We start from the raw sequence: 16,373 nt of genomic DNA, 5'->3' as shown, positions 1-16,373 counted from the left end.
TCGGTTGATCTCTGGTTCTTCACAGCTTGAACCAGCCCTTCTTAACGCTGGTCTGATCGCTCTCGCTGCAGCCGCACTTGCTACTCTGGCCACACTTGTCGCACTTGCTACTCTGGCCACACTTGTCGCACTTGCTGCTCTTGCCACACTTGCCGCACTTGCTGCTCTTGCCACACTTGCCGCACTTGCTCTTGCAACCGCATCCGCATCCTGCATTGTGCTTCGTAATTGTAATCTCCCTTCCGGGTCTCTGGATCTTCTGCTCGGTTTTGGTTACCGTCGCCGTTTTTGCCGCAGACGCCGCCGTAGTAGTTGTGGCGGAAGCGGAAGTGGTGGTGGTGGCGGAAGCGGAAGTGGTGGTGGTGGCGGAGGCGGAAGTGGTGGTGGTGGCCGCAGCAGAGGTGGTGGTGGTGGCCGAGGCGGAGGTGGTGGCCGAGGCGGAGGTGGTGGCGGTGCTGGAGGTGCTGGAGGCGGCCTCCGACCGGTGGATCATCACACAGCCGAGGCAGATGGCGAGGAGCACGAGTACCGGAGTGATCTTCATGTCGAGGGATGGCTGGATTGCTGAATGGTGGGTTGCTGGATTGCTGGATGCCTTGCAAGTGATACTGTTTCGGAGATCGGAAGCCCCCTTTTATACCAGATCTCGCAACTGGGCTTGTTCCTATGTGCCAAACTATGTCAGCCACACAAAGAAACCGCTTTGGCCGAAATAAAATTCGCAACGTTTTATTTTTGCACAATTGTCTAAACATCCAAAATACATCCACAGCTGGCACCATTTTCACCGATAAATACAGTTCTCTGAAAAGTATACTTCATATCCGGGTCACAAAGTTGGCCCGCTTAAATTAATACTCTTGAACAAATGAACATCATTATCTCATCTTGAAAATAGTTCAATTGGACGCTTATATCTCAGAAAGGAAGTTGGCCACTCTAACGGCCACTCTAACGCCCACATTTTTACAGATTACAATTTCAAACAAAAATTTTCGATTTCGCTTGTAGACCTAGTAGTAGTAGACCGAAGTGAGAAGAATAAGAAGTGAAGTAAATAAAAGGTAAGAAGTTCATTTATTTCAAAGTTGTTTAGCTAATTATCAGGTATCCAAAGGTCGAGGCACAGGAATATATTGTTTTCTCTTATTTTGACATTTATTTTCCGATCCCGATAGGGACGGACGGACAGATAGACGGACGGACAGATGGACGGGCATAACTAGATCGACTCGTTAAGTGATGCTGATCAAGATTATACGAGTCTGTACATTATAGGGCTGGAAACTCTTTCTTGTACCTAAAACATACTTATTCTTGCCAAAAAGCACTTGACAAAAAGAAGGAACCGATTTTAGTGAACTGTTGTTTCACTAGATGTATTCGTCATTATTAATCCATTGAATCACTCAAGATGATATCTTCCTTGCCCATAATTAAAGTAAGTTATTTATGTTAGATTTTTTCTATTTGCCTTAAAGACTAATGATAACAATATTTGTAAGCTTATGAACTAAAAAACAAAGTTGGATCTGGGATTGCGTTTGCGTTAGCATTTGGATGGGCGTAGTTGGTTTTCGGTTGATCATAGGTCCTTTAGAGCTAGAGCCAGTCCTTTTTACCGCTGCTCTGCACGCTCTAGTTGCAGCCACACTTGCTCCTCTTGCTACTCTTTCCACACTTGCCGCTCTTGCCACTCTTGCCACACTTGCCGCTCTTGCCACTCTTGCCACATTTGCTACATTTGCCGCACTTGCTCTTCTTGCATCCGCAACCTCCCTTGTTTCTAGAAATTTGAATCTGTGTTCCAGCTCTCTGGATCTCCTCCCTCTTTTTTACTACCCTCGCCGTTTTTGCCGCAGACGCCGCCGTAGTGGTTGTGGCGGAAGCGGAAGTGGTGGTGGTGGCGGAAGCGGAAGTGGTGGTGGTGGCGGAGGCGGAAGTGGTGGTGGTGGCCGCGGCAGAGGTGGTGGTGGTGGCCGAGGCGGAGGTGGTGGCCGAGGCGGAGGTGGTGGCGGTGCTGGAGGTGCTGGAGGCGGCCTCCGACCGGTGGATCATCACACAGCCGAGGCAGATGGCGAGGAGCACGAGTACCGGAGTGATCTTCATGTCGAGGGATTGCTGGATTGCCGATTGGATTGCTGGATTGCTGGATGCCTTGCAAGTGATACTGTTTCGGAGATCGGAAGCCCCCTTTTATACCAGATCTCGCAACTGGGCTTGTTCCTATGTGCCAAACTATGTCAGCCACACAAAGAAACCGCTTTGGCCGAAATAAAATTCGCAACGTTTTATTTTTGCACAATTGTTTAAACATCCAAAATTGTTACTTCCACAGCTGGCACGATCTTCACCGATAAGTACAGTTCCCTCGAAAGTATACAACATGTCAGCTTTAAATGAATTCTGAATATATATGAGCAAAACTATAAAAAATATAAATTAAAAAGATTCTGACATAAAAAGGTATATGTTGCTTTACGAAGCTGTAATTAATTTGCTTATAATTCCCCATTATTTAAAGTATTATAAAGTTATCCAATTTCTTTTAATTTTACTCTATATTTTACAATATTCAAAACATTTTATTTCTAGAAGATAATATTTCAAGCACAAGGGAGCGCTTTAGTCCAATATCGCGACTATCAGATACCCCTTACTCAGCTTTAAATTGAAAATTGGAAATGCTTAATTAACATTACGATGACAACGTTAAGGTTGGAAGGCGTATACTGAAACAGAAAGGTTTAAAGCGTTGCAAAGTTTTTACCAGCCAATTTAGTTTTGCATTTTTTACAGCTTTACAACACTGGGTAAGGGAGCTTCCCTCTCGCTCTGTTTGCACACGTGTAAGCTGTGCAGATCAGTGTGTTTTTCTCCCATTTAAATGTTACTAAACCTAATTGGTGTTAGATATATGAAATTGGTATTACATTTATAGTGGAGACAGAACGACAGACAACAAAGGCAAATATTTCAAATTATTTAAGTTTTAAAAGATGCTGCGCACTCTGCTCTCTCTAAGCTCTGGCAACGCTTCTCGCTCCCATATTCTGCCAAGAATGAGAAGGAAATGTTGCAAAGCCAATTAAATCATGTTATTAATGTATGTGTTCTAAGCATAAACAATCTTAAATCATACTATGGATATCCTTTTAAAATATATATATTTTTTTTTCATTTGGTCTTCGATTCTTTTAATCTGATCTGAAAATATAGTTACATATAGACATGGGACAGCCTCCAGTCTACAATTGATCATCAGCACAGTTTCAGTACATAAAGACTCCATTAAGTTGATCCACAGCTGGTGAAGATTTTCATTCAAATATTTAAATATGCTACATTTTGTTTGATTTTTTATAATTGCCTTATAAACGATTGATAACAATAGAGATAAGCTTATGGACTAAAAACAAAATTGGGTTTGAGTTAGCGTCTGGATTGGCGTGGTTGGTCTTCGGTTGATCTTGGGCTCTTCACAGCTTGAACCAGCCCTTCTTAACGCTGGCCTGATCGCTCTCGCTGCAGCCGCACTTGCTACTCTGGCCACATTTGTCGCACTTGCTGCTCTTGCCACACTTGCCGCACTTGCTGCTCTTGCCACACTTGCCGCACTTGCTCTTGCAACCGCATCCGCATCCTGCATTGTGCTTCGTAATTGTAATCTCCCTTCCGGGTCTCTGGATCTTCTGCTCGGTTTTGGTTACCGTCGCCGTTTTTGCCGAAGACGGCGACGCAGTAGTGGTGGTGGCGGAAGCGGAAGTGGTGGTGGTGGCGGAAGCGGAAGTGGTGGTGGTGGCGGAGGCGGAAGTGGTGGTGGTGGCCGCAGCAGAGGTGGTGGTGGTGGCCGAGGCGGAGGTGGTGGCGGTGCTGGAGGTGCTGGAGGTGCTGGAGGCGGCCTCCGACCGGTGGATCATCACACAGCCGAGGCAGATGGCGAGGAGCACGAGTACCGGAGTGATCTTCATGTCGAGGGATGGCTGGATTGCTGGATGCCTTGCAACTGATACTGTTTCGGAGATCGGAAGCCCCCTTATATACAATATCTCGCAGCTGGGCTTACTCCTTTGTGCCAAACTGTGTCAGCCTAATAAAGGAAACGCTTTGGCCAAACAAAAATTCGCAACTTGATTTTGCACAATTGTTTAAACAACCAAAGTAGTTCCACAGCTGGCACGATTTTCACCGATAAATACAGTTCTCTGAAAAGTATACTTCAGATCCGAGTCACAACGTTAAATTAATTCTCTTGAACAAATAGGAGCAAAAATATGGACCAATTAGAAAGCTTCTGACATACGAAGACATGAGCTGTTTACCTTTAGTGTTGAAGCACTCATGGATGAGTTTGGCCAATACCGAATCTGTACAACTTGTAAAACCGTTTGCCCGTCCGTGTAAGCGAAAACAATTAAAGCCGGAATGTTGGGATTAAGCATGCAGATTCTACAGATTCCTGCGCATCGTAAGTTTGCTCAAATCCAAATCAAGTGTCACTCCTTCGGTTTTAATGCTAGAACACAAATTTTAGCCTATACGAATTGATCTGTTCAGTACAAACCGCCCCAAACCTCAAAAATCGATCGTTTCAACGCTGATATCGCAGAAAGTATAACATCTTTAACTCCAGAGATTCTTGTCCAGGCTATGGAACCCAAAATTTCAAATATTCAAGTTCACAATACATTTCATTTCATTCCGCTCCTCCATACCTACTGGCACGTCGAACTTTTTTAAAATCATAAATTCCGAAGCTTTAACGAAGCTTTATGTTCCCAAAAATGATTTTATTACTTAATTATATGTAACTCTGGTATAAATATGTATTTGTAAATAAAACACCACCGTGTAAATGTATATAAACTAGTATTTGTAAGAAATGATAAGATATTTCTCAAATATCTTTTGTTTTAAAGTGCAAAAACGTTAAGTACAATGTTGATCGCAGCCAACTTCACGTAGTAAAATGTTAGCACCGACGCTGTGCAAATCCAGACAATCGCAAATCGAATTTAAAAAAATATATTAACCTGTGCGACATGTTAAACTATTATAAAAGTGATACGCATTCCTATAACAGCTATTTATAGCAGTCCGATCCAGATCGATTCGACTTGTATAGTGAAAACTAAAAGGAACTTTGGGAAGGTCTTATACCGATAGCTTTTAAGCTGAGAGAATAGGTTTTTCAAGCTAACAAAGTACTTGTGAAAAACAAGGAACAAACTCTTTTGAATTGAATTGGATCACTAAAGATGATATCTTCCTTGACCATAATTAAAGTAAATTGGTTTGTATGATTTTTTATATTTGCCTTAAAAACTGTTGATAACAATACGTGTAAGCTTATAAACTAAAAAACAAAAATTGGATCTGGGATTGCGATTGCGTTAGCATCTCGATTGGCGTGGTTGGTTTTCGGTAGATCTTAGGTACTCTACAGCTTGAGCCAGCTCTTTTTAAGGCTGCTCTTCTTGCCACTCTTGCCACTCTTTCCACCCTTGCCGCACTTGCCACTCTTGCCACACTTGCCGCTCTTGCCGCTCTTGCCACTCTTGCCACACTTGCTACATTTGCCGCACTTGCTCTTCTTGCATCCGCAACCTCCCTTATTCCTAGAAATCCTAATCTTTGTTCCGGATCTCTCGGTAGTCCCCCTTCTTCTGATTACCCTTGCCGTTCTTGACGCAGACGCCGCCGTAGTGGCGGAAGTGGTGGTGGTGGTGGTGGCGGAAGCGGAAGTGGTGGTGGTGGCGGAGGCGGAAGTGGTGGTGGTGGCCGCGGCAGAGGTGGTAGTGGTGGCCGAGGCGGAGGTGGTGGCGGTGCTGGAGGTGCTGGAGGCGGCCTCCGACCGGTGGATCATCATACAGCCGAGGCAGATGGAGAGGAGCAGGAGTACCAGAGTGATCTTCATGTCGAGGGATGGCTGGTTTGCTGAATGGTGGGTTGCTGAATTGCTGGATGGCTTGCAACTGATGCTGTTTGGGAGACCGGAAGCCCCCTTTTATAGCAGATCTCGCAACTGGGCTTGTTCCCATGTGCCAAACTGTGTCAGCCTAACAATGGGACCGCTGTGGCCAAACAAGAATTCGCAACTTTTGGCTTATGCACATTTGAATAAACATAGAAAATAGTTAGGTCCACAGCTGGCGCGATAAATACAGTTCTCTGAAAAGTATACTTCAGTTGCGGGTCATATGACATGCCAGCTCTTAACTAGTTCTCGTGAATAAATATGATCAAAAATGTAAACCAATTGAAAAGCTTCTCACTTGGGAAGGTGTAAGTTGTTTACCCTTAGTTTCAAAGCATTCTTGAGTGAATTTAACAATATCGAAACACCACAGCTCGAAAAGCCGCGTTGTATGTATTCACTTTATGCAAGCAATTAACATCTAGCAATAATGAGATTAAAATTAAATATAGAAAAATATCAAAGAATATTAACTATATTTTACGATTTCGATATTCACTGATTAAAAATTTACTGATTGATAATCACTGATTTTACAATTTATCTTTAAAGTTTTTAGGTATGATAGATAGATAAAAAATAAAATCACAAAATTTAACAAGTGGGTCACTATAAAATTTGAAGTACAATTTTTGGTCTCCAATCTCCAATGATTTAATTTTAGAAAAACATTAAGGACATACTCCATTTAAAACTGCACCTTACTAACGATACTACCAACGAAATTAATTGGTTGACAGGGTAAATCGAAAAACCATTTCTTCAGGCTAAGTTCCACCAGGCATACGTGGCGCATGAGTAATTTTTTTAAAAAGTATTTTATAATAGGTAATTTTATTTAGTTTTTTTTTTAATAAAGTATCTGCACCCTTAAGTCTATTATGCCTTAGGGCGAGAAGAGTTTTCTATGAATAAAATATGTTTCAAATTGGAAAATCTTTATTGATACCATTATCGATATTACGTATTCGCCTTAAAAATGCTTTCAAAATAGGAGTTTAAAAAAAAATTAGGTGCTCGTGGTCGTGGGGATCAGGATCGGTGTTCCAGGGTGCGGCTGCGGGGTGGTCCTGGGCTCCTTGGGGGCTCACTTGGAGGACCGGCGGGCGCGACGGGCGCGACGGGCCCTTCGGCGGCTGGCGCGGCTGTTGCTCCTGCTGCTGCTGCCGCTGCTGCTGCTGCTGCTGGTGCTCCTGCTGCTTTTCCTGCTGCTGGTGCTCCTGCTGCTTTTCCTGCTGCTGCTGCTGCGGCGACTCTTGGTGCTCTCTTCGGAGCTATCGCAATCGCTGCCGCCATGCCTACGATGTCTGCGAGTTCTCCTGATCACATCTGGACGAGTCCTAACGGATTTATAGTGAGTGACGGTGATTTTCTTCGCGGATGAGTCAGAGGTTGGGGCTGCCGTGGTTGTGGTGGTGGTGGTGGTGGTCGTGGTGGTGGTGGTGGTGGACGTAGTGCTGGAGCTCGACGAGGTGGACGCCGAGGCGGAAGTGGTGGCCGTGGCGCCGCCAGTCTGCCCGATCAGGAAACTGGCCACGGTGGCCAGCAGAAGCAGGAGGACACAGGTGTACCTCATTTCGGCTTGGGATTTTTAGAAAGATAGATATATGGATGGCCGGAGGCTGGGCAACTGATGCCAGCAGCCAGAAGGCCGCGCTCTTTTATACCAAATCTTACAAAGAAATCTGATTATATAATTTTACTGAGAAAAAATCCCATCTACTCTGTACCCTTGGCAAATCTCGCAATTCATAAGAATTCAATTATATATTTGCACTACTCCAGCTTGGCTGTTTGAACAATTGCGCAAAATTCCGAGCAATACGCCTTTTTTTGTTTGCTTTTGTTTTGCCCAAAGCACTCCCTTTGTTTTGGCCAAAACTTGCTGACACAGGTTGGAACAAGAGGATAAACCCAGATGATGCAGCTAGTATAAAAGCGAGCCTCCGATCTCCGAGACAGCATCAGTTGCAAGGCATCCAGCAATCCAGCAATCCCTCGACATGAAGATCACTCCGGTACTCGTGCTCCTCGCCATCTGCCTCGGCTGTGTGATGATCCACCGGTCGGAGGCCGCCTCCAGCACCTCCAGCACCGCCACCACCTCCGCCTCGGCCACCACCACCACCTCTGCCGCGGCCACCACCACCACTTCCGCCTCCGCCACCACCACCACTTCCGCTTCCGCCACCACCACCACCACTTCCGCTTCCGCCACAACCACTACGGCGGCGTCTGCGGCAAAAACGGCGACGGTAACCAAAACCGAGCAGAAGATCCAGAGACCCGGAAGGGAGATTACAATTACGAAGCATAATGCAGGATGCGGATGCGGTTGCAAGAGCAAGTGCGGCAAATGTGGCAAGAGCAGCGAGTGCGACAAGTGTGGCCAGAGTAGCAAGTGCGACAAGTGTGGCCAGAGTAGCAAGTGCGGCTGCAGCGAGAGCGATCAGACCAGCGTTAAGAAGGGCTGGTTCAAGCTGTGAAGAACCTGAGATCAACCGAAGACCAACCGCTCCAATCCAGATGCTAACTCAATCCCAATCCTAGATCCAATTTTGTTTTTTAGTCCGTAAGCTTATCTACACTGTTATCATTAGTTTATAAGGCAAATATAAAAAATCATACAACAAAACAGGTCTTTTGAGTGTTAGTTATTAAGTAAATATCCTTTTGTTTTGGGTTTTTTAAAGAAGGTGTTGTCTTGAACAAGAAAAAAAAACTAAATAATTAAATTGTGATGAAAAAAAAATGATTAAATTAAATTTATTATGTTTAGAAAAATATTTTTTTCTCTTTGGACATTCTTTAAAAATATTGATATTGTTATTTTTTAGGAATAGTCGATTTACATTTTTTTTTGTTTCTAAAAGTGCTACTTTTAATTTTCTTTCATAAACCTAAAAAATTACAAAATAACACCATTTTCAAGGGTATGAAAATATCAAATTAAGAGTGTTTTAGGTAAATTGTCTTGTATCTAGTCTTGTGTTTAATATCCTTTTCGCATCCTAACATAAAATTCTTTTTGAGATTCTAACCAAATTGTGTTGGCTTAAATAAAGAAAAATTATAAAAGACAAACATTTATAAAGTTCCGATTTTTATTGTAGTCTCTCGAAAGTATGCTTCAAAAATGCGTTCAAGTACCTTTCCATTATTTGTTTTAGTCTGTTTACTAAACCAAAATGAAACAAAGCATAAGCTTCGGGAAAAAAATTGTTTACCTTTGTTTTTTAATAATTTAAGTTGGGCTTGGATTTGCCAAGCCGTGTGCAAAAACTTCGAAAAATTGTTGCCAAAACATCACTTTTGAGGTCACTCTGCCTTGTTAACATACTGATATTCCATTTCAACTTTTGAGGTCGCTTGTCTTTGTTAAAAAATTAATATTCCATTTTGAGCAGTGCAAATGGGTTTCTTGTCAATTGTTTAAATATTTGACTATTATTGCGAATTGTATTTTAATGCAAAAATATTCGCAAACCTTCTCTCTCACTTGTTCAAAGATGCTTTGGCCTTGGGCCGTGGTGCAAATTTAGCTAGCCTGAAAATTGTTCTACGGTATTGTTCCAGTCCAAAGTCATTTTGTTCTTTCCCACATGGCTGTTTAAATAGTAAGAGTCTGAAGATAATGGTCCTTTTGAAGGTTTATTGATTAATGTCTACCCACTATTTATTTGCTTTAAGATAAAAATAACTCATTAAAATTATGTTTAAGGGGGCAAATAATATTGGTATTGCTTGCTAAATTATTAGGTTAGGTTACACATATGTAATGTAAATGTTAAAAAAATTCGATTTGCTTACATTTTTTCTCCTAGGAGTCTTATAACATAGTTTTATTTATATTCTAAAGTTTCTCAGCCTTTGATTTATCGAAAAATATGTATAAGAGCTCAAACACAGGCATGGATATAAAAAAACAAAAAACACACAAAAGCTCTGAAATTCTTTAGATTCACTTTTTGGAAAAACGTGTTTGGTGTTTACCTCCTAAAAGTTTTATTCATAAAAATTCATTTACTTTCCTTTTTGTCTCCGCCTATAAGTATGCAAGATATTTATTATCTAGAAGGCGAAATAGGCTTCTGCGTGCTTCTTTTTTTATAGAAAATAAATTTTTAAAAATAAGCAATATTAAAAAAAAGTTATGTTTATGAAAGTTGGTTTATTTCTATATTGTCTCCGCCTATACTTATGCAACACTTTTTAGTTCAGACTGAGCAATATGGGTTAAATGAAGAGCATCTATAAGCCGAATGAAGCCACTCCGAGTTTTAGTTTTTATTAAAGAAAATAAGTAAGGAGTATTTAAAAAATATGAATATTACAATTTTCGAGTTTTATTATTTAGGTTTAGCAATTTGTTTTTGATGTAGCACCACTGAAACTCATGGCAATATATCATACATATTTAAACACAATCTGTGCAGATTTTAGTATCGTATAAATAACATATGCAAAATGATATACGAAATAAACACTGATTTATTGAAGGCACTTAAACAGAACAAAAATAAACAAAAAATAGGGCCCAGTACCCTCTCAGTACTGGAAGTAGTCATGCTTCTGAACGTCGGTGAAGGTATCGATGTAGTCCTCGGGATGGTAGTCCAGACTTTGGTAGACCACATCCCGCTCCGTGAAGTCCTCGACCTTGTAGGGGACCTTCCAGACGAGCAGCCAGGGCAGCACTATCATCAGCAGTTTCCATTCCATTATCTTGCGCCCGAGATATCAGTGCTTTCGCCGATGTCCGATGTTGTACTAATTAAGGGGCGGCCAGAGTGGATCCAGCAGCCATCTAGCCATGGAGCCAAAGAGCCAGGATGTGGGTCAGTTTGTGCAGCTGGCGTCTGTCCCTGTGAGAGCTCGCAAATGTGGGCAAATATGTGACTAACCCACTTCCATCCGCGCAGCCAGCCAGGTGGAATACTTTCAGGCGACGGCAGAACAGCTCGAAATGGGGGAAAAACGGCTGGTCTTTCGGGGGGGAGCCCAAGCTTTCGGCCGCGTAGAAATGCGAGCTTAAATGCTAATTGACATAGAAGTGTGCCGGGGAATTCGAGATGGATTTAAGTAAAAACGCCAGCCAAGCCAAAATTAAAGAAGACATTTAAGTCAAATTCATACTTGCAAATGTTTTGTATTTTAATTGTATAACTTTTTAAATTTGCTACAAAAAATATTGATCTTAATACTTTCTTCCCTTTATTTTCGTTGCAGATCTCCGCTTGAATGACTATGTTTTTGCCTTACAGATAACTCCCAACCGCAGTGGGAATGATGCGTTTGGCGCGATTTACTCAGAGTTTTTCGTTTAACAAGAATGCCGCCAAGGTTGAGGGGGAATAGGATTCTTAATTGCTAGTTTTAAGATCTTAAATATAAACATACTTAGGCTAAATGATAAATTATTAAATATACTCAAACAGAAAGAATAAATACAGCCCATATTTACTTTTTTTAATTTTGTATATAATAAATTCTAGGACTGCCACAAAAATCACAAAAAAATTTTATTTTGAGTATCTTTAGGATTGTTATAATATGTTACTGACTTAGACCACCAAGTAAATTTAATTTCTATAACCAAAAAAAGTAGTAAATATATTTAAAATATTTAAAAAGCAATTTGGCAAAATAATCTAAAGTAAAAAAAATACCTCTTAAATATAAACCACCTTACTAATATTCATATTTTCTTATTCTCTCATCATAATCTATGTTTTTTATTGCTAAATGTGTCTTTAATAAATAATTTAATATTTTATTGAATTTATTGAACTAGATCAATCATACTGAAGACGAATACTTTTTAATGAATTTAAGACCTTGTGATTTTTGGTGGCACCCTCATACTTTACATTTATATTTTTAATTTTACACATTAGTTACAAACAAAAGACGTACGAAATTTTAGGAAATAATACAACATTGATTGTTTTCGATATTTTTTCCATTCACTTTTAGCATCGCGGCAGCGGCAGCAGCAACGGAAACGGAAACGGCAACGCGACCGGAAACGGAAACGGGAACGGCCAGGGGTTAGGTGGCAGCTGCAGTGCCAACGGCCTGGCAGCCACTGGCGGCGTTGGAGGGGGCGGTGGGAGTGGCAGCGGCAGCGGCAGCGAAGGCGGTGGGTGTGGCAGCGGTAGCGGCAGCGGAAGTGGGAGTGGCAAGCGGAAATCAAAGACAAGAACAAAGTGCTTCGGTGGCACAGTGTTTCGGTGTTGCCTCCCTTGTCGCGGGGGCGGCTCCGCAGCCCCCGCCACAAGTCCGCCCCAAACACCCGCCCAGTCGCCGGACGAGTTCAAGGCCCTTGGCGGTCCGGAGGATAATAGCCACAGCGGCCTGGAGAAGCCACCGAAGGCCGAGAAGCGGGACACTCAGGAGCGGAGCAAGGCCAACGGCAACGAGGACGATCTGCTGAAGCGCACCGGCTACGAATCGCGATCCGGATCCGAGCTGGATCTGTACGGCAGCAAGAAGAAGCACTCGCTGGCGGACACCATCGACACATCGGCGACCACCCCGATCTCCCTGAAGACCCTCATCAACGACGTGGACGAGGAGCTGGACCAGCAGCTCAGTGCGGCGGACATAGCAGCCGCCAGCTTGGCCAGCGGCCTGGTCGCCCGCCGAGCGGAACCGGAAACGCTGAGCGACGCCAGCGTCTCACCCACCGCGGTGGTGCAGCAGCAGCAGCAGCAGCAGCAGCAGCAGCAACAGCAGCCACGAGTCTCGCAATCACAGCCACACTTGGTGCCCAGCAGCGGGAACATCCTCAGCCAGGTCACCCTGTACAGCGGCACAAATCCCGGCCAGAATCCGGGCCAAAATCAGGCCCAAGCCCCGACTCCCAGTCAGAGTTCCAGTTCGAGTGCCAGCTCGAATCCCAGCCAGAATCAACAGCGCTGCAGCTGCCAGCCGCAGACGTCCCCGTTGCCGCATATCAAGGAGGAGGAGGAGTCCGAGCAGGCCAACTCCAAGCACCAGTCGAGCCTCAGGGATCCGCAGCAGCAGCAGCAACAGCCAGCGCCGCCGCCGCCGATCACCGTAGGCAGCGGCTACTGTGGCAGCTGCGAGAGCGTGCACCACTCCTCGGCCACCTCGTCGTCGGCGGGCACAGTGCCCACTGGCAGTCAGCAGCCGCAGGAGTACATTGCAGGTAATTTAAGGAGTCAATAAAGATCATTTGAAAAGCATGAAACATGTTTATAAAATAGGGCAGGGTGGGGTATTTATTTTTACAATTTTAATCTAAACTAATTAAATTGAAACAAAACTAATACATCTTTCTATCAACATTTGTTCGGTATTTAAAAAAATGTTATTTCTATAAAATTAAAATATCTATTTAGTTTAGAACAAAAGAACAAATAAATAATCAATATTAAAAGAGAACAATAATATTTAATTTCACCAATGGTAAATATTTTCAAATCAATTTTGAAAGTATTATATATTGTGTATATTATTTACTTTAGAGCATTCTCTGTCGTAAAAAAATTGTTTTATTTAAAAATACAATTTCGTAATCCCTCAATTACCTATAAAAACATTTAACCTAATATATCCATATTTAAAATTTATTAAAACCGCAATGAATAAAAAATTGAATATGAACTCTTTATGACTTAAACGAGTTAAACAATCTAAGTTATACTTATTAAACTCACGTTCTTGCTATTAAAAATAGAATAATTTATTGGGTTTCAAACGTTAAATTTATAAGCAATATTTACGCACATAAATAGAGAAAAAAAATGTATTAAATATTACATTTATTTACCTTTCCTTATGACAGGCACCTCCTCGACGCCCTCGCCGCGCATCAAGCTAAAGTTCCGCAAGCCGCACAAGTCCTGCTGGTCGCGCATCGTCCTCGCTCCCATCGGCTCCACGGGCGGCTCCTCGTCGGCCACCACCGTCATCGGCAGCAACTCGAACGAGACCTTGGCCTCCAGCAGCACCACCGGCGGCACCGCCACCCAGAACAGCACCCAGAACAGCAGCAGCGTCAGCGTCGCCGCCCACCACCGGCTGACCTCGTCGTCGGCCTCCGCCCTCGCCTCCTCGCACCCCAGCAACTCGCAGCTGCTGCCCACCAGCAAGATGCAGGCCGAGCAGGGCTCCATCGGCGACCTGCAGAAGTACCACAGCCGGTACCTCAAGAACCGTCGCCACACGCTGGCCAACGTTCGGTGAGTAGATATGGCGGTTCCCCCGAAAATTTCCGCAAAAAGTTAAAAAATTGGTTAAAAGGAAATCGTAAGCATGGGAGGCAGGCTGCCCAAAGTAGTCGTCCTTTTTGCTGTACGGCCTGATTTGTCCAAGCTACAAGTGAAAAATGAAAGGGAAAAATAGTTTTTTGACAAAATCTCAAACTCGTTTTTTTAAATTCCATTTCTCGACCAAAAAAATCAGTTTTTCTACCGCTAAAAAGGAAGTAGGCGTTCGATCAAAGAATGTCATACCTCGTGAAGCTCGATGCTAGAAATTAAAACAAATGTTTTAAATTAAAACATTTCTTAAAGATGGGGATCGTTAGCAGACAGTCGGGCTTTTCGCTCTACGCCTTGATTTGGCTGAGCTACGATCAAAAAACCACTAAAAACGGGGAATTTTTCGCAAAAATCTGAATTTCAAAAAATCCTGGTGCACCCCTTAAAAAAATTAAAAAAATTTTCAAAAATTAAATTATTCTTAAAGTGATGGGGATCGTTAGCAGATGTCGCCAGCTGCTCAAAACAGTCGGTCTTTTCGCTCTACGCCTTGATTTGGCTGAGCTACGATCAAAAAACCACTAAAAACGGGGAATTTTTGGCAAAAATCTGAATCTCAAAAAATTGGTGCACCCCCTTAAAAAAATGAAAAAAAATTTCAAAAATTAAATTATTCTTAAAGTGATGGGGATCGTTAGCAGATGTCGCCAGCTGCTCAAAACAGTCGGTCTTTTCGCTCTACGCCTTGATTTGGCTGAGCTACGATCAAAAAACCACTAAAAACGGGGAATTTTTGGCAAAAATCTGAATCTGAAAAAATCCTGGTGCACCCCCTTAAAAAAATGAAAAAATGTTTCAAAAATTAAATTATTCTTAAAGTGATGGGGATCGTTAGCAGATGTCGCCAGCTGCTCAAAACAGTCGGTCTTTTCGCTCTACGCCTTGATTTGGCTGAGCTACGATCAAAAAACCACTAAAAACGGGGAATTTTTGGCAAAAATCTGAATCTGAAAAAATCCTGGTGCACCCCCTTAAAAAAATGAAAAAATGTTTCAAAAATTAAATTTTTCCTAAAGTGATGGGGATCGTTAGCAGATGTCGCCAGCTGCTTAAAACAGTCGGTATTTTCGCTCTACGCCTTGATTTGGCTGAGCTACGATCAAAAAACCACTAAAAACGGGGAATTTTTGGCAAAAATCTGAATCTCAAAAAATCCTGGTGCACCCCCTTAAAAAAATGAAAAAAAATTTTAAAAATTAAATTATTCTTAAAGTGATGGGGATCGTTAGCAGATGTCGCCAGCTGCTCAAAACAGTCGGTCTTTTCGCTCTACGCCTTGATTTGGCTGAGCTACGATCAAAAAACCACTAAAAACGGGGAATTTTTGGCAAAAATCTGAATCTGAAAAAATCCTGGTGCACCCCCATAAAAAATGAAAAAAAAATTCAAAAATTAAATTATTCTTAAAGTGATGGGGATCGTTAGCAGATGTCGCCAGCTGCTTAAAACAGTCGGTATTTTCGCTCTACGCCTTGATTTGGCTGAGCTACGATCAAAAAACCACTAAAAACGGGGAATTTTTCGCAAAAATCTAAATCTGAAAAAATCCTGGTGCACCACCTTAAAAAAATGAAAAAAAAATTCAAAAATTAAATTATTCTTAAAGTGATGGGGATCGTTAGCAGATGTCGCCAGCTGCTCAAAACAGTCGGTCTTTTCGCTCTACGCCTTGATTTGGCTGAGCTACGATCAAAAAACCACTAAAAACGGGGAATTTTTGGCAAAAATCTGAATCTCAAAAAATCCTGGTGCACCCCCTTAAAAAAATGAAAAAATTTTTCAAAAATTAAATTTTTCCTAAAGTGATGGGGATCGTTAGCAGATGTCGCCAGCTGCTTAAAACAGTCGGTATTTTCGCTCTACGCCTTGATTTGGCTGAGCTACGATCAAAAAACCACTAAAAACGGGGAATTTTTGGCAAAAATCTGAATCTCAAAAAATCCTAGTGCACCCCCTTAAAAAAATGAAAAAATTTTTCAAAAATTAAATTTTTCCTAAAGTGATGGGGATCGTTAGCAGATGTCGCCAGCTGCTTAAAACAGTCGGTATTTTCGCTCTACGCCTTGATTTGGCTGAGCTACGATCAAAAAACCACTAAAAACGGG

At 42.4% G+C, this 16,373-nt stretch overlaps 8 protein-coding genes across 10 annotated transcripts in view; 2 read left to right on the top strand and 6 right to left on the bottom strand.

Moving 5' to 3' along the window:
• Positions 1-19: 19 nt before the first annotated feature.
• Positions 20-544, bottom strand: LOC108025578 (protein new-glue 1-like). The gene has a single exon (XM_044093108.1). It carries the CDS (start codon positions 542-544, stop codon positions 20-22), a length of 525 nt encoding a protein of 174 aa, XP_043949043.1.
• A 1,094-nt stretch (positions 545-1,638) lies between these two features.
• LOC108025577 (protein new-glue 1-like) lies at positions 1,639-2,109 on the bottom strand. The gene has a single exon (XM_017096106.3). The coding sequence runs from the start codon at positions 2,107-2,109 to the stop codon at positions 1,639-1,641; it is 471 nt and encodes a 156-aa protein (XP_016951595.1).
• A 1,370-nt stretch (positions 2,110-3,479) lies between these two features.
• Positions 3,480-3,971, bottom strand: LOC108025576 (protein new-glue 1-like). The gene has a single exon (XM_044093391.2). The coding sequence runs from the start codon at positions 3,969-3,971 to the stop codon at positions 3,480-3,482; it is 492 nt and encodes a 163-aa protein (XP_043949326.1).
• A 1,469-nt stretch (positions 3,972-5,440) lies between these two features.
• On the bottom strand, positions 5,441-5,917 carry LOC108025575 (protein new-glue 1-like). The gene has a single exon (XM_044093109.2). It carries the CDS (start codon positions 5,915-5,917, stop codon positions 5,441-5,443), a length of 477 nt encoding a protein of 158 aa, XP_043949044.1.
• A 1,105-nt stretch (positions 5,918-7,022) lies between these two features.
• On the bottom strand, positions 7,023-7,553 carry LOC108025574 (protein new-glue 3). The gene has a single exon (XM_017096102.3). The coding sequence runs from the start codon at positions 7,551-7,553 to the stop codon at positions 7,065-7,067; it is 489 nt and encodes a 162-aa protein (XP_016951591.2). The 3' UTR covers positions 7,023-7,064.
• Positions 7,554-7,980: 427 nt separating this feature from the next.
• LOC108025572 (protein new-glue 1-like) lies at positions 7,981-8,463 on the top strand. Its single transcript, XM_017096101.1, has one exon. It carries the CDS (start codon positions 7,981-7,983, stop codon positions 8,461-8,463), a length of 483 nt encoding a protein of 160 aa, XP_016951590.1.
• Positions 8,464-10,201: 1,738 nt separating this feature from the next.
• Positions 10,202-10,724, bottom strand: LOC108025605 (protein new-glue 4). The gene has a single exon (XM_017096141.3). The coding sequence runs from the start codon at positions 10,697-10,699 to the stop codon at positions 10,526-10,528; it is 174 nt and encodes a 57-aa protein (XP_016951630.1). The 5' UTR covers positions 10,700-10,724; the 3' UTR covers positions 10,202-10,525.
• Positions 10,725-11,232: 508 nt separating this feature from the next.
• LOC108025598 (cAMP-specific 3',5'-cyclic phosphodiesterase) overlaps positions 11,233-16,373 on the top strand; it is a 139,344-nt gene continuing 134,203 nt past the window's right edge. Inside the window, exons 1-3 of one of the 3 annotated variants that reach the window (XM_017096134.3) lie at positions 11,233-11,320; positions 11,954-13,151; positions 13,791-14,187. In XM_017096134.3, coding sequence (XP_016951623.1) covers positions 11,264-11,320; positions 11,954-13,151; positions 13,791-14,187 — 1,652 coding nt within the window. In that variant the 5' untranslated portion in view covers positions 11,233-11,263. Of the gene's footprint in view, positions 11,321-11,953; positions 13,152-13,790; positions 14,188-16,373 lie in introns of those variants that run through there. The other 2 variants (XM_044093388.2, XM_044093387.2) reach the window with 2 other exon arrangements.

Source organism: Drosophila biarmipes, chromosome X (genome assembly GCF_025231255.1).
Source record: "Drosophila biarmipes strain raj3 chromosome X, RU_DBia_V1.1, whole genome shotgun sequence".
In the NCBI taxonomy this organism is placed as follows: Eukaryota; Metazoa; Arthropoda; class Insecta; order Diptera; family Drosophilidae; genus Drosophila; species Drosophila biarmipes.
Note: the sequence above shows the minus strand (reverse complement) of the source record. Positions and strands in the feature narration are given on the sequence as shown.

Excerpts from the sequence above, each read along its gene's own strand:
- LOC108025577 (XM_017096106.3), bottom strand. The coding sequence starts at position 2,109 with ATGAAGATCACTCCGGTACTCGTGCTCCTCGCCATCTGCCTCGGCTGT.
- LOC108025575 (XM_044093109.2), bottom strand. The coding sequence starts at position 5,917 with ATGAAGATCACTCTGGTACTCCTGCTCCTCTCCATCTGCCTCGGCTGT.
- LOC108025576 (XM_044093391.2), bottom strand. The coding sequence starts at position 3,971 with ATGAAGATCACTCCGGTACTCGTGCTCCTCGCCATCTGCCTCGGCTGT.
- LOC108025605 (XM_017096141.3), bottom strand. The coding sequence starts at position 10,699 with ATGGAATGGAAACTGCTGATGATAGTGCTGCCCTGGCTGCTCGTCTGG.
- LOC108025574 (XM_017096102.3), bottom strand. The coding sequence starts at position 7,553 with ATGAGGTACACCTGTGTCCTCCTGCTTCTGCTGGCCACCGTGGCCAGT.
- LOC108025572 (XM_017096101.1), top strand. The coding sequence starts at position 7,981 with ATGAAGATCACTCCGGTACTCGTGCTCCTCGCCATCTGCCTCGGCTGT.
- LOC108025578 (XM_044093108.1), bottom strand. The coding sequence starts at position 544 with ATGAAGATCACTCCGGTACTCGTGCTCCTCGCCATCTGCCTCGGCTGT.